Consider the following 15351-nt stretch of genomic DNA (forward strand, 5'->3'; position numbering starts at 1 on the left):
AGGGCTTAAGGAGTAAGTTTATGATTCTGACCAGACAGAACACTGGGAATTTCAAGCATTAAAAGTTGCATGCATGATAATTCCAGTAAACTGAAATGTCAAGTGTGTGTAGGAGAAGGATAGGGGGTAAGACTGGAAAGGTCATTTGAACTCAGATTGTGAAGGGCTTTGACAACAGGTGAAGAGTTTAGGAAGCCCCAAAAAAGTCTTCTTCCTGGATCTAATCCTCCCCAAGTATCCATCAGAAATTATGAAGTCCTTAGAAAATTGGGGAAAAGGAAGAATACCAACAATAAAAACAATAGGGCAAACAACAATACGATGTTTCATTACTATTCTCTGGATTCATACAGTATTCTTAGTATTCAAAGTTCTCTTCATTATATGAACTGTTGGTCATAGTTGTAATCAAATACAGTATTAGATATTTTTTAAAGACAACAGAAGTCTTGTAAGATCTTCTCTAATAGGACACTTCTCAGGTCTGATGCTTTCCTTTCTTGTAAATTGAGAAAAATTCCTAAAAGAAGAAACTACACTGGGTTATGGCCAGTCAAGCACACAGTTTGCTCAGGAAAAGCAGGCACTACTGATTCTCATGTGACCAAACAAGGCACTGTGACGTTTCTCCCGTTGGTGTTTTCCAGGAGAGGCATGCCGCGGAGGTGCGCAGGAACAAGGAGCTCCAGGTGGAACTGTCTGGCTGAGGCGATGGCGGGTATGGCACGCCCCACCATTAGTAAACCCCCCTGCCTATATTATAATGGATCATGCGATATCAGTATGGGAAATGTATGACATGGATTAAAAAAAGAACTCATTAAAAAAAAAAAAACAGAATCAAAAATAAAAAAAAAAATCAATGCGGTCTCTTTGCAGAATGTTTTGCTTGATGTTTAAAAAATACCTTGGATCTTATTTTGTAAATACTTACATTTTTGTTAAAAAATACAAGTATTGCATTATGCAAGTTATTTCATAATCTTACATGTCCTGTAACAGGCTTTTGATGTTGTGTCCTTCCACTCAAATGAATTTGCTAGGTCTGTTCTTTTGGAAGCTCCCCATGTCTAACTCCATTCCCTGCCCTTCTCATTCCAACAGAAAAATGAGGTCAGTAGACAGTTTATGGTGCTAGAAACCCACCATTGCCTAATGACCTGGACAGCTTTGTCATCTCTGAGCTTGATTAAGACCGTACCTAGATCACAAGTGTTACAACACCACATGACACTCCACATTTGTTCGCTCATAATCTATTTATTGCCTAGAGACTACAAAACCAGGCTAAGGAAAACCACCATCCATAGTGTTGACTTCTGCTTCTACTCGATTATGGCTACAAATGTGCTTTGGCTTTAGAAAGGGATGGAAGAGAAGACAGATCTGAGATCAATATGGGTAGAAGCAAAAAGCTGAGCCTTTTAAAGTGCTGAACACAAATCCAAATCCAAGTGCTTCAAACAGCCATGAAAAAAATGCTCTTTATGAAGTGGGCTTAATTCTCTAGTTTAAGTTCTTTTGATGGAATGAATTAATGTGTCAGGTGGCTTATTTGTGGATGCCATGATTGATGATGTTCATTTTAAGCTCTTACCTATAGTACAAGTACATGATGCTACTGAATATTTTTCCACTTGGAAACTGTGAGCTGGTTGTTGCATTAAAACACGCACACGCACACACACACACAACAAAATCAAAAACACTGCGGACTTTCACTCAAGCTGGTCTTTCTTCCCCAGTGTGAGGCAATCCTGCCTATTTTTAAAAAATACTCCATCAGTGAGGGCTGACGCAGTTCAGGGGGCAAGGCAGGGCATTTGTGCCAACCAAGAGAATCACCAGATACCCACCGTAAGTACCTAGTCGCAGTTTTGAAGTTGTTTCTTCCCAACTCCCAACTCCTCAAGGTTGCTGCCTGCATATTTACTCTTCATTAGTGCTATTTTCCTGTATGTCATTGTGAGCAAGCTGTGATTAATAAAGAATTGGAGTTCTGTGAACTAATAAAGGTTTGGTCTGTTCTCTTGCTCCTTCATATGTCTCACCCTGGAGTTCAGATTTTTGAAAGGGTGTCTATTGGATTAGACAATCTCATAGGCGACGAAACACTAATAAGAAGTTAAAGGAAGCCAGTGTCCAGCTGAGTCACTTCCCTTCTGCAGCAGCAGGTAGCATCTCTGTTCTCTTTCCTCGGGATGGGCCCTACAGGCAGAGAAGTCATTAACATGTTCTCCTTAACATCACTTAGGACTGAAGGAGGTACCAAAGGTTCAGACCCATAATTCTGAGGAGAGGGCCCCTTTCGCTGCATGTGGAAGGTGTCTGGCATCAGCTCATTTGTCTGACCTCAAGTGCCCCCATGCGTCCCCAAGGACCCCTTCCCTAGCCTATGCCATCTGTTAAAATGTGATTCTCCTTGCCATATGGCTGAACTGCGCACTGCCAATGAACATAAGGCACACACAGACACAGCAGGGTCCAGTCAATGACCCAGATAGATCCTACAGGACCCAAGGAATCACATCCAGTTTTAGCAGAAAATCATTTAAAAAAATTGAAACCACACAGATTTATGAATAACTAAGTTTGGGCTGTAGCCCTTGGAAGCACTAGCAAGCCAAGTGCAGGTTTTGAGACTCCCTGGTCTCTATCACGAATATCTTATTTGTGGGAATCTAACACTCCCAACAAATGACACACATGCTGTAAAGCAGGAGCTCCATTATCTTCCTTTGAGAAGTCAATTAGAGCTCCTGATTAGCATGAAATAAGCTGTATTTGCACACAAGTTCTATGTAACTTAGTTTGAAAAACACTGGTTGAATGACTCTCATTGTGTGGGACCCCGTGATAAGCCTTGGAAACATGAAAATGAATGACTGACCACAAGACGCTCATAGTCTAATGGCTTATTTTGGACTAAAACTAGCAAACAGGATATTTTGGTCAGTCGGTCCAACATATTGAAGAGAAACAGAATTTCTATTGGCTTTCTGAAAGACTAACAATAGTTGGCAAACCTCTCCTTTGCAGGCCCCCAAATCGGAACTGCAAACTAATCCAACAGCCTGATTTCAAAAGTGGAGAAACTGAAGCACGGAGCAATAAGTGGTTTGCTCCAGGTCATGATACTTTTATGTCTCATGAATTGTCTCCTTATTAGTAGTTCATCAGCAGACCATCTCCAAATCTTACTACACTAGTGAGAATGAATGGGCTGTACCTATGAAACAGCCCAAGACAAGTGGTCCTCAAACTTTACTGTGTTTCAGAGTCACCTGGAGGGCTTGTAAAAACATATTTCTGGGTCACAGCATGTCTGATTCCTTAGGTCTGTGCAGAAACCCCAGAATGTGCATTTCTAACAAGTTCCCAAGATGCTAACGCTGCTTACCTACAGACCTCACTTGAGAAGCCCATAAACAATGAAACTGGTGCAGGTGCGGATCTTGTTGGCTTCCATACTGTTTCATCTGTTTCAGTCTGGGAACGTTTCATTGGGGATGGAAAGGTGGGCAGAAACTCTTTCAACTTTATTCAAAAGTAATGGTGGTGGGAGGCAAAGGAATCCAAGAAGAAAAAAATGAACTACACTTTGCAGGATAATAAGACAATAGAAGGAATGCACCTAGGATGGAGGTAGGGCTAAGAAACGGGTGAGATCAAAGAACTGACTCAGCATCTATCACCCAACATATTAATTCAGCAGAGCTTTAAACATCTGGAGATGCTCCTCACCAGCTAAGAGATAAACTAAGAGCTCTTTCAGGGATGACTCCACTTAATGAATTACCTACAGTTTGTTAGCCTAGTTCCACTTACAGCTTTTTTTTTTTTTTTACAGAAAGTCTTGGTTTCTTTGACAGTGTGTTGAATTTGTGTATATGGCTTTGAAAAGTTCTGTGAAAATGCACATAATCCCATTGGTTTAATGATTCATCCTCTTCCCCCATCTCCTTTATACCCAAAAATGTATGGGACAACTGAATGTTGATGGATGCTGTTCTCTGGTGAGAGCACTGCCTTCAGAAGCAACAAGCCTTCACATTTCAGAGGAGAAAGCAAAGGCAAAAATGTACTCACAGCCATACTCCACCCCACACACCCACCTCCCACCAACGATTAGAATGTGAAGGGAAAGACACAGCGCCCTTGGCTTTAGTAACAATAATAACCTCTTGGGTTCCCAAGCCTGGACATGACACTTGCCCTTACTTCTAATCACATTGACAACTGCTGAGGCAAACATGGAGCCCAAAACAAAGCTAAAAGTCAAACTCCCCACAAACTACCTCTGAGTCATCTTGGAGAGCTCCCTGTCCCTCACCTCCCACCTCCAATTGACCATCATGTAGCAACAATTTGACCTCTCTGATGTCCCTCATTCTTTGCTTTTCTCTTTCCATCCACTTTGCATTCTCTACTATACGCTGATCAAGCCTCGCTGTACTCTCCCACCCCACCCCCAACCTTCATTTGCCCCTCTACACAGATCTGCCCCTCTACACAGCAGTAAAGTGCCTGTCTTTACTATGTCTGCTATCTGACATAGAATTTTAGGCCTCCATGCAAATGCTGAACTCTCTGCCCAGAATAATCTTTGGCACAGTATCAATCAGCAGAGGCTCGGTCAGGCTGTGATCACAACCCCAAATCTCACTGAATGAAAACCACTCCGGTTTATTTTCTGCTCATGCTACACGTCCACCATGGGGCACTGTGGACTCTGCCTTTTTTCCTTCCTCACTCATGCCAAAGGCTGATGGAGCCACCTCTGTCTGGAGCACTGCTGGTCACCGTGGCAGAGGGAAAGTGAGAGCATGGCAAACGGCAAACCTACACTGGCTCTCTTCAAGCTTCTACCCGGAAGTAGCAAACATCACATTTCATTGGCCAAAGCAAGGGATAGGGCCACATTTAACTCCAAATAAGCAGGAAAATGTAATCTCTTCATGAGCTCAGCGGAGGTAAGCCAGAAATATTTGGTGAACAGCACCAATGACTGCTATCCTGTCCACCAAATAGTCATCTCACTCTCCTTCCCACATGCAAAGCACACTCATCCTACCCAAAGGCAGAAAACTACCAAGTTATTTGGTCATCAAGCTCAATGTCCAGGATCTCTGATGAAGCACAGTACTCTCCATCAGGTCTTGTTGTGGGTCCTCTTGACGAAGACAAATAAATTACAAAGACAAGATATCTTATCCTATATTCAATATACAGTGGTGAAATAGGGACAGGATAATCACAACAAACATGCTCATTCTAAAGGGGAAGAATGAAAGAAAACACAGCAATCACTGATCTGTAGTAATTCCAGTTTCCTACTGGTCAGACTGTGCAGTCCCACTAACTGATCAGGATTTGATTTGGTCTCCATAGTTCTTGGTTCTGCCCTCCTAGAAGGTCTTCCTTTTCCATATCTCCTTGGACACATCTAAGGAGGCATTGGGGAATAGATCCTCCATGGAATCTGAGCAGATTTCTCAGCCTGCTTGCTGCCCACCAATTTTGTGGACCCAAGGATTGCTAAGTTTTTACTGATTACCATATCAGTCCAGGTCCTGGCAGGAAAAAGACGGCACACTATGAAGAAGAAAATTAAGAGAATTTAATAAAGACTTTAAGGGTATGAATGGATTAAGAGAAACCGACAAAGGACAGTGAAGCAGTAAGAGATACCAACAAGGAGAATACATTCCCACCTCTGGCCAGAAGACCCGGGTACAGCTGCAGCTGTGGGCAAGGGCTGCCTGACCCTCATGAGAGCTGTGACTTTCAGGAGAGGAACTCAGCCTCCAACAAATGAAGCCTTGCAAAGAAGGATCTGGGGAATAAATCTTTCTTCTCTCGCCCTTCAATCTCTAGCCGAGGACTCACATTGGCCAAATCCACCCAGAAGCCAGAGGGAACCCAGCTGATGTGGTATATAGGAGCCGCCTCCAAGGCCAGTAGCAGGGGAAGACACCGATGAAGGGAGACTCTGGGTGGGCAAACTGCAACCATGGCAACCTGCAGGTCCACCCCGCAGGCTTACTCAGTGGACAGCACTAACGACAACTAGATTACTTTTTCCACTTTGCATTGGTGCTGTTCACTAAATATTTCTGCCTTCTTTCCTTCTGGGTTTGCGTTTCCTTTACACTTGGAGTTAGCTGTGGTAGTGTGGCTTGCTTTGCCAGTAAAATGTGAGCGGATGTAACACATGCCACTTCCAGGTGGCATATTCACGATTCACCTTGCCCTCTTTCCCTCTGCTTCTGTGACCTGGAATAGAGATGAATAGTGTGTGTGCATGCCCACACACACACACACACAAACACATATTTGCTGGGCAAATATATGAGTGAATAAAATGAATTAATGAATTCAAATGAGAATATACTCAGTATGCTTGGCACACTTAATAAATATTGGCACTTAAGAAATAGTAGTTCCCATCTTCATCTTCTAGTCTGATAGTGTCCTGCTTTTTAAAAAAAATTATTTGAACTTGGAATAATGTTTCATATCATACAAAAAAATTTAGATCAGAAAAATAATGCTTCTGTGAAAAATGGATAACTTTCCAATACCTAACTAAAAGGGGAAAAAAAACAGAATAAAATTACTTGGGGCAGCTCCTTGGAATTTTAACAGCAACACTTTCAGCTACACACTGTGTGACCTGTTGGTTTCACCTCCTGGACAGCTGGTTCTGCCTGCAAGGCATGCCATTTAAGGCAGCAGCTATTTCAAGTCATTGAAGCCTGAAGCTCCCTTTTGCTCCTGGAAAAAAAAAAAAAAATGGAGTCCAGCTGAACTAAACTATCTTCAGATAAATGGGAAAGTAAAGCATCAGCAAAGTGCTTAGGGTTTGGTAGCAAAATATTGCTGGTGTGTATGTCCTGAGCACTGTAAGACCATTACATCCTTTAAATCTGAAATTCCCTCTATAAACAACGTCTTTCCCTGACTGAAACCTATCTTTTCCCTGAGGACACTGCTTCGTCCTCCACAAGAATGCTAAGTACCTTCCTTGCTCTTGTTTGCCATTTCCAGATCATTCTACCTCTTCCCTCGTGAATCTCCAGACTACTCAACTACCAACCAGTCAGGTCCCCTCATTTCTGTATGATTTTTAGCTGTTGCATCACTGTTATTATCTTCAACTCTGTTTCAGTCCTAACAGTGGTCATTTCAGTATCCAAAGAAATGAAGTTTCCAGATCCTGTTCTGAGTTCCTTGACCTCCCCTGCTCTAACAATTCTGTCCCTCCACTATTCCTCACCCGCTCAGTCCCTTGGTCCTTACCTTGACTTCACCATTATCTATAACCAAAATCCCACCACTATCTCAATTCCAGGCATCCCACTCTCTGACCACCACCTCCTGCCTATGCAGCCAAAACCCTCTAGTACCCTGACTCCAAGTGTCCTTCCAACACACTGAGACCTCCACTCCACTGACCATTCCACCTTTCCATGCCCATTACTCCTGTAGTCACCACTGTCCTCGTTACACACCTTAAATTCCATGGGCAATCGTTTAGTCTCTCTCTTAAAAACCCCTACATCTCCCTCCCCTAATATGTTGTTCTCAGTTGGCCAAACTCATACCCCTGTCTAAATTAACTCTCCGTCTTCTCTATACCTGTCCCCATGCAGATGAACATAGCTGTAGAACTCATACAGCTATGCTGACTGGTCTTACTTTAAATTCATGAACATGAATTTAACCCAGCTATCACACTGTATTTCCCTAGTCGTATTATCATATTTTCTTAGATCAATTCTCCTTCCTCCTCAAATTTCCAACATCTCCTCCCCTGTCCTCACACTCAACTGATGACTCTACTTCTTTCTTAACCGAGAAAGTGAAGCTGTTAGAAGAGAATTTCCATAGACTCCCACCAACATATCTATTTGCCTACCAATATCTATGGCATTATGCTCTGTCTTCTCATCTATTCCTAGAGATGAGCTAGTCCTGCCATTTGTGCACTAGATCCCATTGCATTTCACCAACTCAAATGCATTGCCCCAGAAATTCTCTCATCTCCCTCCTATTCCATTTTTCTTTCTAAAATTTCAGCATAAAATATGCTATTATATCTTCCATCTTAAAAAAGTTTTGTTTCTATTTTCCCCACCAGCTACTGATATATGACTCTACTCCCTTTGCAGGGAAACCCCTAACATTGTCTTCATGCTCTGCCTTTCATTTCTCTCCTCCCATTCTCTCATTAACCCACTCTGATGAGATTGTCACCCCATTCCATCATGCCCACAGTCCACCAACCTTGTCAGGTTACCTATGATCTCCGTGTTTCTGGATCCAATGGTAAATTCTCAGCTTTAATATTACTTGACTTATTATCTGGCATAAATGAGAACTCCCTGCTCCCTAATAACTTTCTTCACTTAGCTTTCACTACCCCACACTTTCTTGGCTTTCTTGCTTCTCCATTTCCTTTGATGGACTCTTTTTCTACTCAACCTTTAAGAGGTTCCAGGGATCGGCTCTTGAACTGCCACTTTTCTCTATCTATTCACTATTGTGCCCTTATTGATCTGTATCAGAATTACAGTTTAAACATCATCAATATGCTGACAATTTCCAAACTGATATATCTAGACTTTCTCACCTGTCCTCCAGACCCATACAGCCAACTTAATACCAACCTCTCCATTTGTATATACAATAGGCATCTCACACTTAATGCGTCTAAAAAAACCTCTCAATATTCTCTCACAAACCTGCTACTCCATTCTCTTGCACCTCCATCCTTCTCAGCCAAAACCCTTGTAGTCTTCTATGTAATCACTCAGCCAAAACCTTGTAGGTGTCCTTGATTCTCTGCTTTCTCTCACACCCCACAGACAAACATCAGAAAACCTTGTTGGCTCTATTTTCAAAATATATCTACCTATATCTATCAGTCAGTAGATAGATCAATAGATGATAGAAAATAGATGATAGAGATAGGAATATGGAGATGGAGATGGAGATGATGGAGATGGAGATGGAGGAGATGGAGATGGAGATGATGGAGATGAAGATGGAGATGATGGAGATGATGGAGATGATGGAGATGATGGAAATGGAGATAGAGATGGAGATGATGGAGATGGAGATGGAGATGGAGATGGGGAAAGATAATCTATCTAGCCACTTCTCAAAACTTCCACTGCTACCATCCTTGTGTAAATCACCATCAGCTCTTGCTTGGATTGTTGAAGTGCCTGATAATTATGCAGAAACAGTTTGGTGTACCAGACAATAACACAGATTTGGAAGCCAAAGTACCTGGGTTCAAATCTCAGCTCTGTCACTTGACTACGTGACAATGAACACATTGTTTAACCCCTTTTGTCTCAGTTTCCTCATAAAGTTGTAGTGATGATTAAATGATTAGCAAGTCTGAGCATTAAAAACAGTGCCTGACCCCTAATTAGTACTATGGAGAATTAGTTACTATTGTTATTTTATCTTGCAGGAACTAAAGTGCAAGCTTTCTATCATAAACTTTATATTACCTCTTAACCTAAACAGCTATTTGAAAATATTTTTTTATAGTCATACCAGGACCACTTTGATTCAAATGGAAGTTTTATTGGAGGTTTTTATTTTCAAACATCCCCTTGCCTGCAATGGGGACCTATATATACATACATACATCTTCAATCATTTTTTGAAGGAAGTGGGATATAAATAAATGTTTCCACTCACCTGTTTTGTAGCCACAAAGCCCAAGCATAGTAATCACAGACACTCCCTGTGATGAAGGAACACAGCACCCTATGTAAGAATAAGAATCAGTTATAGATCTAGCAATTGCACTTCTCGGTATATATCTGGAAGATCTGAAAGCAGTGACACGAACAGATATCTGCAAGCCAATGTTCATAGCAGCATTATTCACAGTTGCCAAGAGACGAAAACAACCTAAATGTCCTTCAACAGATGAGTGTATAAATAATATGTGGTATATACACACAATGGAATACTAAGAAGGAACAATGTCATGAAACATTTGACAACATGATGAACCTTGAAGACATAATGCTGAACGAAATAAGCCGGGCACAAAAAGAGAAATATTATATGCTACCACTAATGTGAACACTGAAAAATGTAAAATAAATGGTTTATAATGTAGAATGTAGGAGACCTAGCAATAGACAGCAATTAGTGAAGGGGGAATTTGATAATCTAATAAGAACAGATTAAGTTATTGTGGGTAAATTTAATGTTCTGGGAGTGCCCAGGAATGACTATGGTTTTTTTAATTTCTGGTGGGTATGAAAGGAACAAGTTCACAGAAATGTTATCTTAGGTTATCTGTCTTTTTTATTCCTTTTCTGGGTTATAGTCTATATATTTTCTTGGGGTAGAAAAGGAACATGTTGGAAGTAATGTAGTTATTTTAGGTTAGGTGTCTTTTTCTTATTCCCTTGTTTGGGTTTCTTTGAAATGTTTTTTTATTGTATGGCTTTTTTAATTTTTTTATATAGTTAATAGTTAATTTAAAAAAAATGAAAAAAATATGCAGAGCCCCCTGAGGAGCTGGGGGAAAATGCAGAGGTGTTGGGCTTCCCCACCTGGATGGGTGCTGATGTTCTCACAAACATTGAGGACTGGCGGTTTGATGTGCCGAACCCTCTATCATGGGACTTGCCCTTGGGAAGCCTGTTGCCACGAAGGAGACACTAGGCCTGCTTATAATTGTGCCTAAGAGCCTCCTCCTGAATGCCTCTTTGTTGCTCAGATGTGGCCCTCTCCCTCTCTAGCTAAGCCAACTTGGCAGGTGAAATCAATGCCCTCCCCCCTACATGGGGATCTGACACCCAGGAGTGTAAATCTCCCTGGCAACATGGAATATGACTCCCAGGGAGGAATCTAGACCCACCATCGTGGGATGGAGAATGTCTTCTTGACCAAAAGGGGGAAATGAAATAAAGTTTCAGTGGCTGAGCGATTCCAAAAGGAGCCGAGTGGTCAATCTGGTGGGCACTCTTATACACAATATAGACAGTCCCTTTTAGGTTTTGATGTATTGGAATACCTAGAAGTAAATACCTGAAACTATCAAAGTACAACCCAGTAGCCATGAATCTTGAAGACAATTGTATAACAATGTAGCTTACAAGGGGTGACAATGTGATTGTTAAAGCCATGTGGATCACACTCCCCTTTATCCAGTGTATGGATGGATGAGTAGAAAAACGGGGGCAAAAAAAAAAAAAAAACTAAAACTAAAGGAAAAATAGGGTTGTGAGGGGACAATTTGGGTGTTCTGTTTTTACTCTTAATTTTTTATTCTTTCACTTTTTTTCTGGTACAATGAAAATGTTAACAAAAATAGATCGGGGTGATGAATGAACAACATAGGATGGCAATGTGATCAGTGGATTATATACTTTGGATGACTCTATGGTATGTGAATAAATCTTTATAAAAAATAAACAATAAAAAAAGAATCAGTTATAAATTCAAGTGGTTATCAACACTTCCTCGCCATTCATTTATTTATTCATTTAAGAGGCACTCATTTAGCAGCTATTTTTCCTTATATAACTTTTTCATAATCTACTGAGAGATGAACAGGTAATGAGAAAAGTATACACTATAAAGAAATGATGGCGAGCAATACAGCAACTCAAGGATCCCCCGGAGTTTAACATTTTGAGTAACAGCATTCAGGAAACTGCTAAGTTCACATGTTCAATGTGAAATGGATAGTCACAGATGAATGAAACATTATTTCTAATTCAGAGCCATAAACCAAGCATAGTTATGTAGTGCCATAAAAAGGGTGAAAAAAATCTATTAAACATGAGCAATATCAACTGATAATTACAGGATCACATGTAACCTTTTTAATGAAACTAGCTTGTATTCTCTTTCCTACCAGGTGTTTGTTTCTGTAAAATGAAGCTAGTGCAAAATTAATGAGAAGAGTAAGAAAAAAATGCTAAAAAAATAGGGCAGTTCTTTTGCAAAGAAAAAAAATCACATCCACCTCTAGCCAGGGGTGTTTTCTAAAATTGAAAACTGATTATATCACTCCTCCACTTAAAATATTTTGTTGGCTTCTCACTGCCCCTCAGATAGTTTAAAATTCTCTAGCACAGTTTATAAACCCCCTTGTGATCTCACTGTTTTCATCTCTTAATACTTATACTCTTATAAACTGTGTAGCAGCCTTACTTCTTTTAGTTTTTTGAAAGTACTCTATTCCCAATACTTAACATAGTGCCTGATTTATAACAGGAGCCTAATAAATGTGTGGAGTGAATGAATGAACAAAAATTAATAAATGAAACAAAGGAAACTTACAGATCTTCTTAATGATTTTATACATCTGCTTCTATTGTGGTTATAGCCCACAGCCACAACCAGTACCAACGTTTTAGAAGTCTAGGGTGGGAAAAAAAGAACCAGATTCAAAAGTAATCTCAAGGGCTTAACAAGTTGATTTCTCAACTAGTGGACAGGCATACGTAACAGATCAGAAAGCATTTTTATAATTTTTGTGTTGTAATCCCAGTTTCGAATATATATATTTTGGAGGACTGGGGGAAGAAATAAAGTAGGAAGCTGTAGAATTCAGTCTTTCCACCAGAACAACTATTAAACTGGCAGGAATTGTCTGAAACAACGATTTTGAAATTCCAGAAGCCAATGTGGCATCCAGGAAAGAGTGGGAGGAAGAGGCTGGTAAATTACCATAAAGACCAATAAAGTGCTCTTTCCCCATGGCAGTTACCAGCACGTGTCCCCTACTCTCGCAGCAGGCTACTATGGGAGGCAGCCCCTGATTAGCTCCCTGGTGACCAAAAGGGACATAAAAATCCTTTTCTCCAAGACCAGGGGCGGGTGTGGCTGATCGATTCCGGCTTTTGATTAGCGACTTCGGATCACTGGGGGCCTGGCTCTCAGGGTGGCTGTTGTTCCAACCCATCCAGGACAGAGGCAGCAGTGGAGGAGACTTAAAGGCGCTATGCTTTATTTTATCAGGGGATAGGACATGGGCAGAGATTGGGCAATTGACAATGCAGAAGGACAGAATGTTCAATAAGGCTATTGTAAATGTTCCTAGGTTATAAGGTCTTACAGCTGTCACTTCTATTCCTGAGTTTTAACTGTTGTTTAAGAGATGTTTATTTGGTACAAAATTTATATTCTCTGTAGCACACAATGTAATTTAACTTGTATGGTCAGTTTATTTCAACAACATAATTACATGGAACCTAAAACAGGGAATGAGATCTTGTTACACATACAGGTTAACTTTATACCCTGATACATCCTAGAGTATTTGGGGCAGGAAATAAAAAAAATTTTTGCAAATTCTCCTTGAGGGGCTGTGGGGAAAAGTGGAAATATTAAACTTCGCCATCTGAGGAATTCCTGATATCTTGTAAGCATTAAGGATTCCCAATTTAATAAGTCAAGCCCTTGATCTTGGGGCTTGCTCTTATGAAACATCCCTGCAAAGGAGAAGCTAAGCCTACTTACAATTGTGCCTAAGAGTCACCCCCAGAGAACCTCTTTTGTTGCTCAGATGTGGCCTCTCTCTCTCAGCCAACTCTGCAGGTGAACTCACTGCCCTTCCCAGTACATGCCACATGACTCCCAGGGATGTAAGTCTCCCTGGCAACATGGCACATGACTCCCAGAGATGAGCTTGGCCCTGGCATCATGGCATTGGGAAAGCTTTCTTGACCAAAAGGGGAGAAAGAAATGAAATAAAATAAAGTTTCAGTGGCTAAGAGATTTCAAATAGAGTCAAGAGGTCACTCTGGAGGTTATTCTTATGCAAAATACAGATATTCATTTTTAGTTTTTGGTGTATTATAATGGCCAGAAGGTAATTCCTGAATCTGTTGAACTGTAATCCAGTAGACTTGATTCTTGATGATGACTGCATAACTATATAGCTTTTATCGCATTACCCTGTGATAGCGAAAACCTTGTGACCGGCACTCCCTTGATCCAGTGTATGAGCAGATGAGTAATAAAATAAAGACAAAAACATATAAATAATGGGGAGGGGAATAAGGGGTATGGGATGTTTGGGGTGTTCTTTTTTATTTTTATTTTTTTTCTTTATTTTAGAGTAATGAAAATGTTCTAAAACTGTGGTAATGAATGCACAACCATATGATGATACTGTAGGCCACTGATTGTATACTTTGGATGGATTATATTGTGTGTGAATATATCTCAATAAAATTTCATTTTTTTAAAAAAAGACACTATGCTTCCTTGGGGCTGTGGGGGTCAGTTAGCTGAAGGGCTGCATTTCCTGGGCAGATCAAGAAGCACAGCTCTGGGGAGCTATGGAAGAAGCCCTTGGCACCCTTCATAGTCAGACAGACTATGAAGCCGGTCTGTGCCCCCTGTGTGGATTCTGGCCCTGTTTTGGCTGGGAAAGACTGACTTGGGAAAGTCCTCTCCAGGGTGAACCCCCTCCCAGAATTTGCTGTCCAGGCAAAAGCAGCTGAGACAACAAGTGTAAGAAACTACAGAGGTGAACATCCTGGGACAAAGGCTTGCCGACTTCAAACACCCAGGACAGGGAGGTCTGTCTCCTGGGAAAAAGAGAGGGCATTAAAACTCCTTTAAACAGGGAACTCCAAAACAACTAACAAGCACAAGCCCAGGACAAGACAGAGGCCCAGAGAGAAAGGAAAAACCCTTCACACTGCATTCATCTTGGGCAGACCTACCTGATAGGAGGGCTGATGCTCAAGAACATCTCTGTCTTATCACCAGCTGATTAAAAAAATCAAGAAACAGACATCTTAGGGAATAAATCCCAGAGTTAACATTTTAAAATATTAAAATTTACAGTGTGCAACAAAGAGTACAAGACAAAGAAACAGGAAATGATGGCTCATCCAAAGGAAGAGAATAAATATCCAGAAAACACCTATGAAGACCAGAATGTGACCATACCAAACAAAGAATTTTTTCAAATGATCTTTAAAATGCTCAAGGAGATAAAGGAAAATACAGAGAGAAAACTAAAGGATATCAGAAAAACAATGAATGAGCAATATGAGAAAGAATCAGCGAACCTGAAAACAAGACAATTGAAATGACTCAGGCTAAGGAGCAGAAAGATAAAAGAATTATAAAAAGCGAAAAGCCTAAGACGCCTCTGGGATATCATCAAGCGCATGAATATATGCATTATAGGAGTCCCAGGAGAAGAAAGAGAGAAAGAAGCAGAAGGAGTATTCAAAGAAATAATGACAAAGAACTTCCCAAACTTAGCAAAGACGTGAATATGCACATCCAAGATGTCCAGAGAGCACCAAACAAGATAAACATGAAGAAAAATACACTCTG

At 40.7% G+C, this 15351-nt stretch overlaps 1 protein-coding gene across 1 annotated transcript in view; it reads left to right on the plus strand.

Annotated features, from left to right (window-relative positions):
• Positions 1-2006, plus strand: part of STMN2 (stathmin 2) — a 49267-nt gene extending 47261 nt beyond the window's left edge. Inside the window, exon 5 of the mRNA XM_037803521.1 lies at positions 648-2006. Within this exon, the coding sequence (XP_037659449.1) occupies positions 648-707 (60 nt within the window). The 3' untranslated portion in view covers positions 708-2006. The remainder of the gene's footprint in view (positions 1-647) is intronic.
• Positions 2007-15351: the final 13345 nt, after the last annotated feature.

Source organism: Choloepus didactylus, chromosome 14 (assembly GCF_015220235.1).
Source record: "Choloepus didactylus isolate mChoDid1 chromosome 14, mChoDid1.pri, whole genome shotgun sequence".
Lineage (NCBI taxonomy): Eukaryota > Metazoa > Chordata > Mammalia > Pilosa > Megalonychidae > Choloepus > Choloepus didactylus.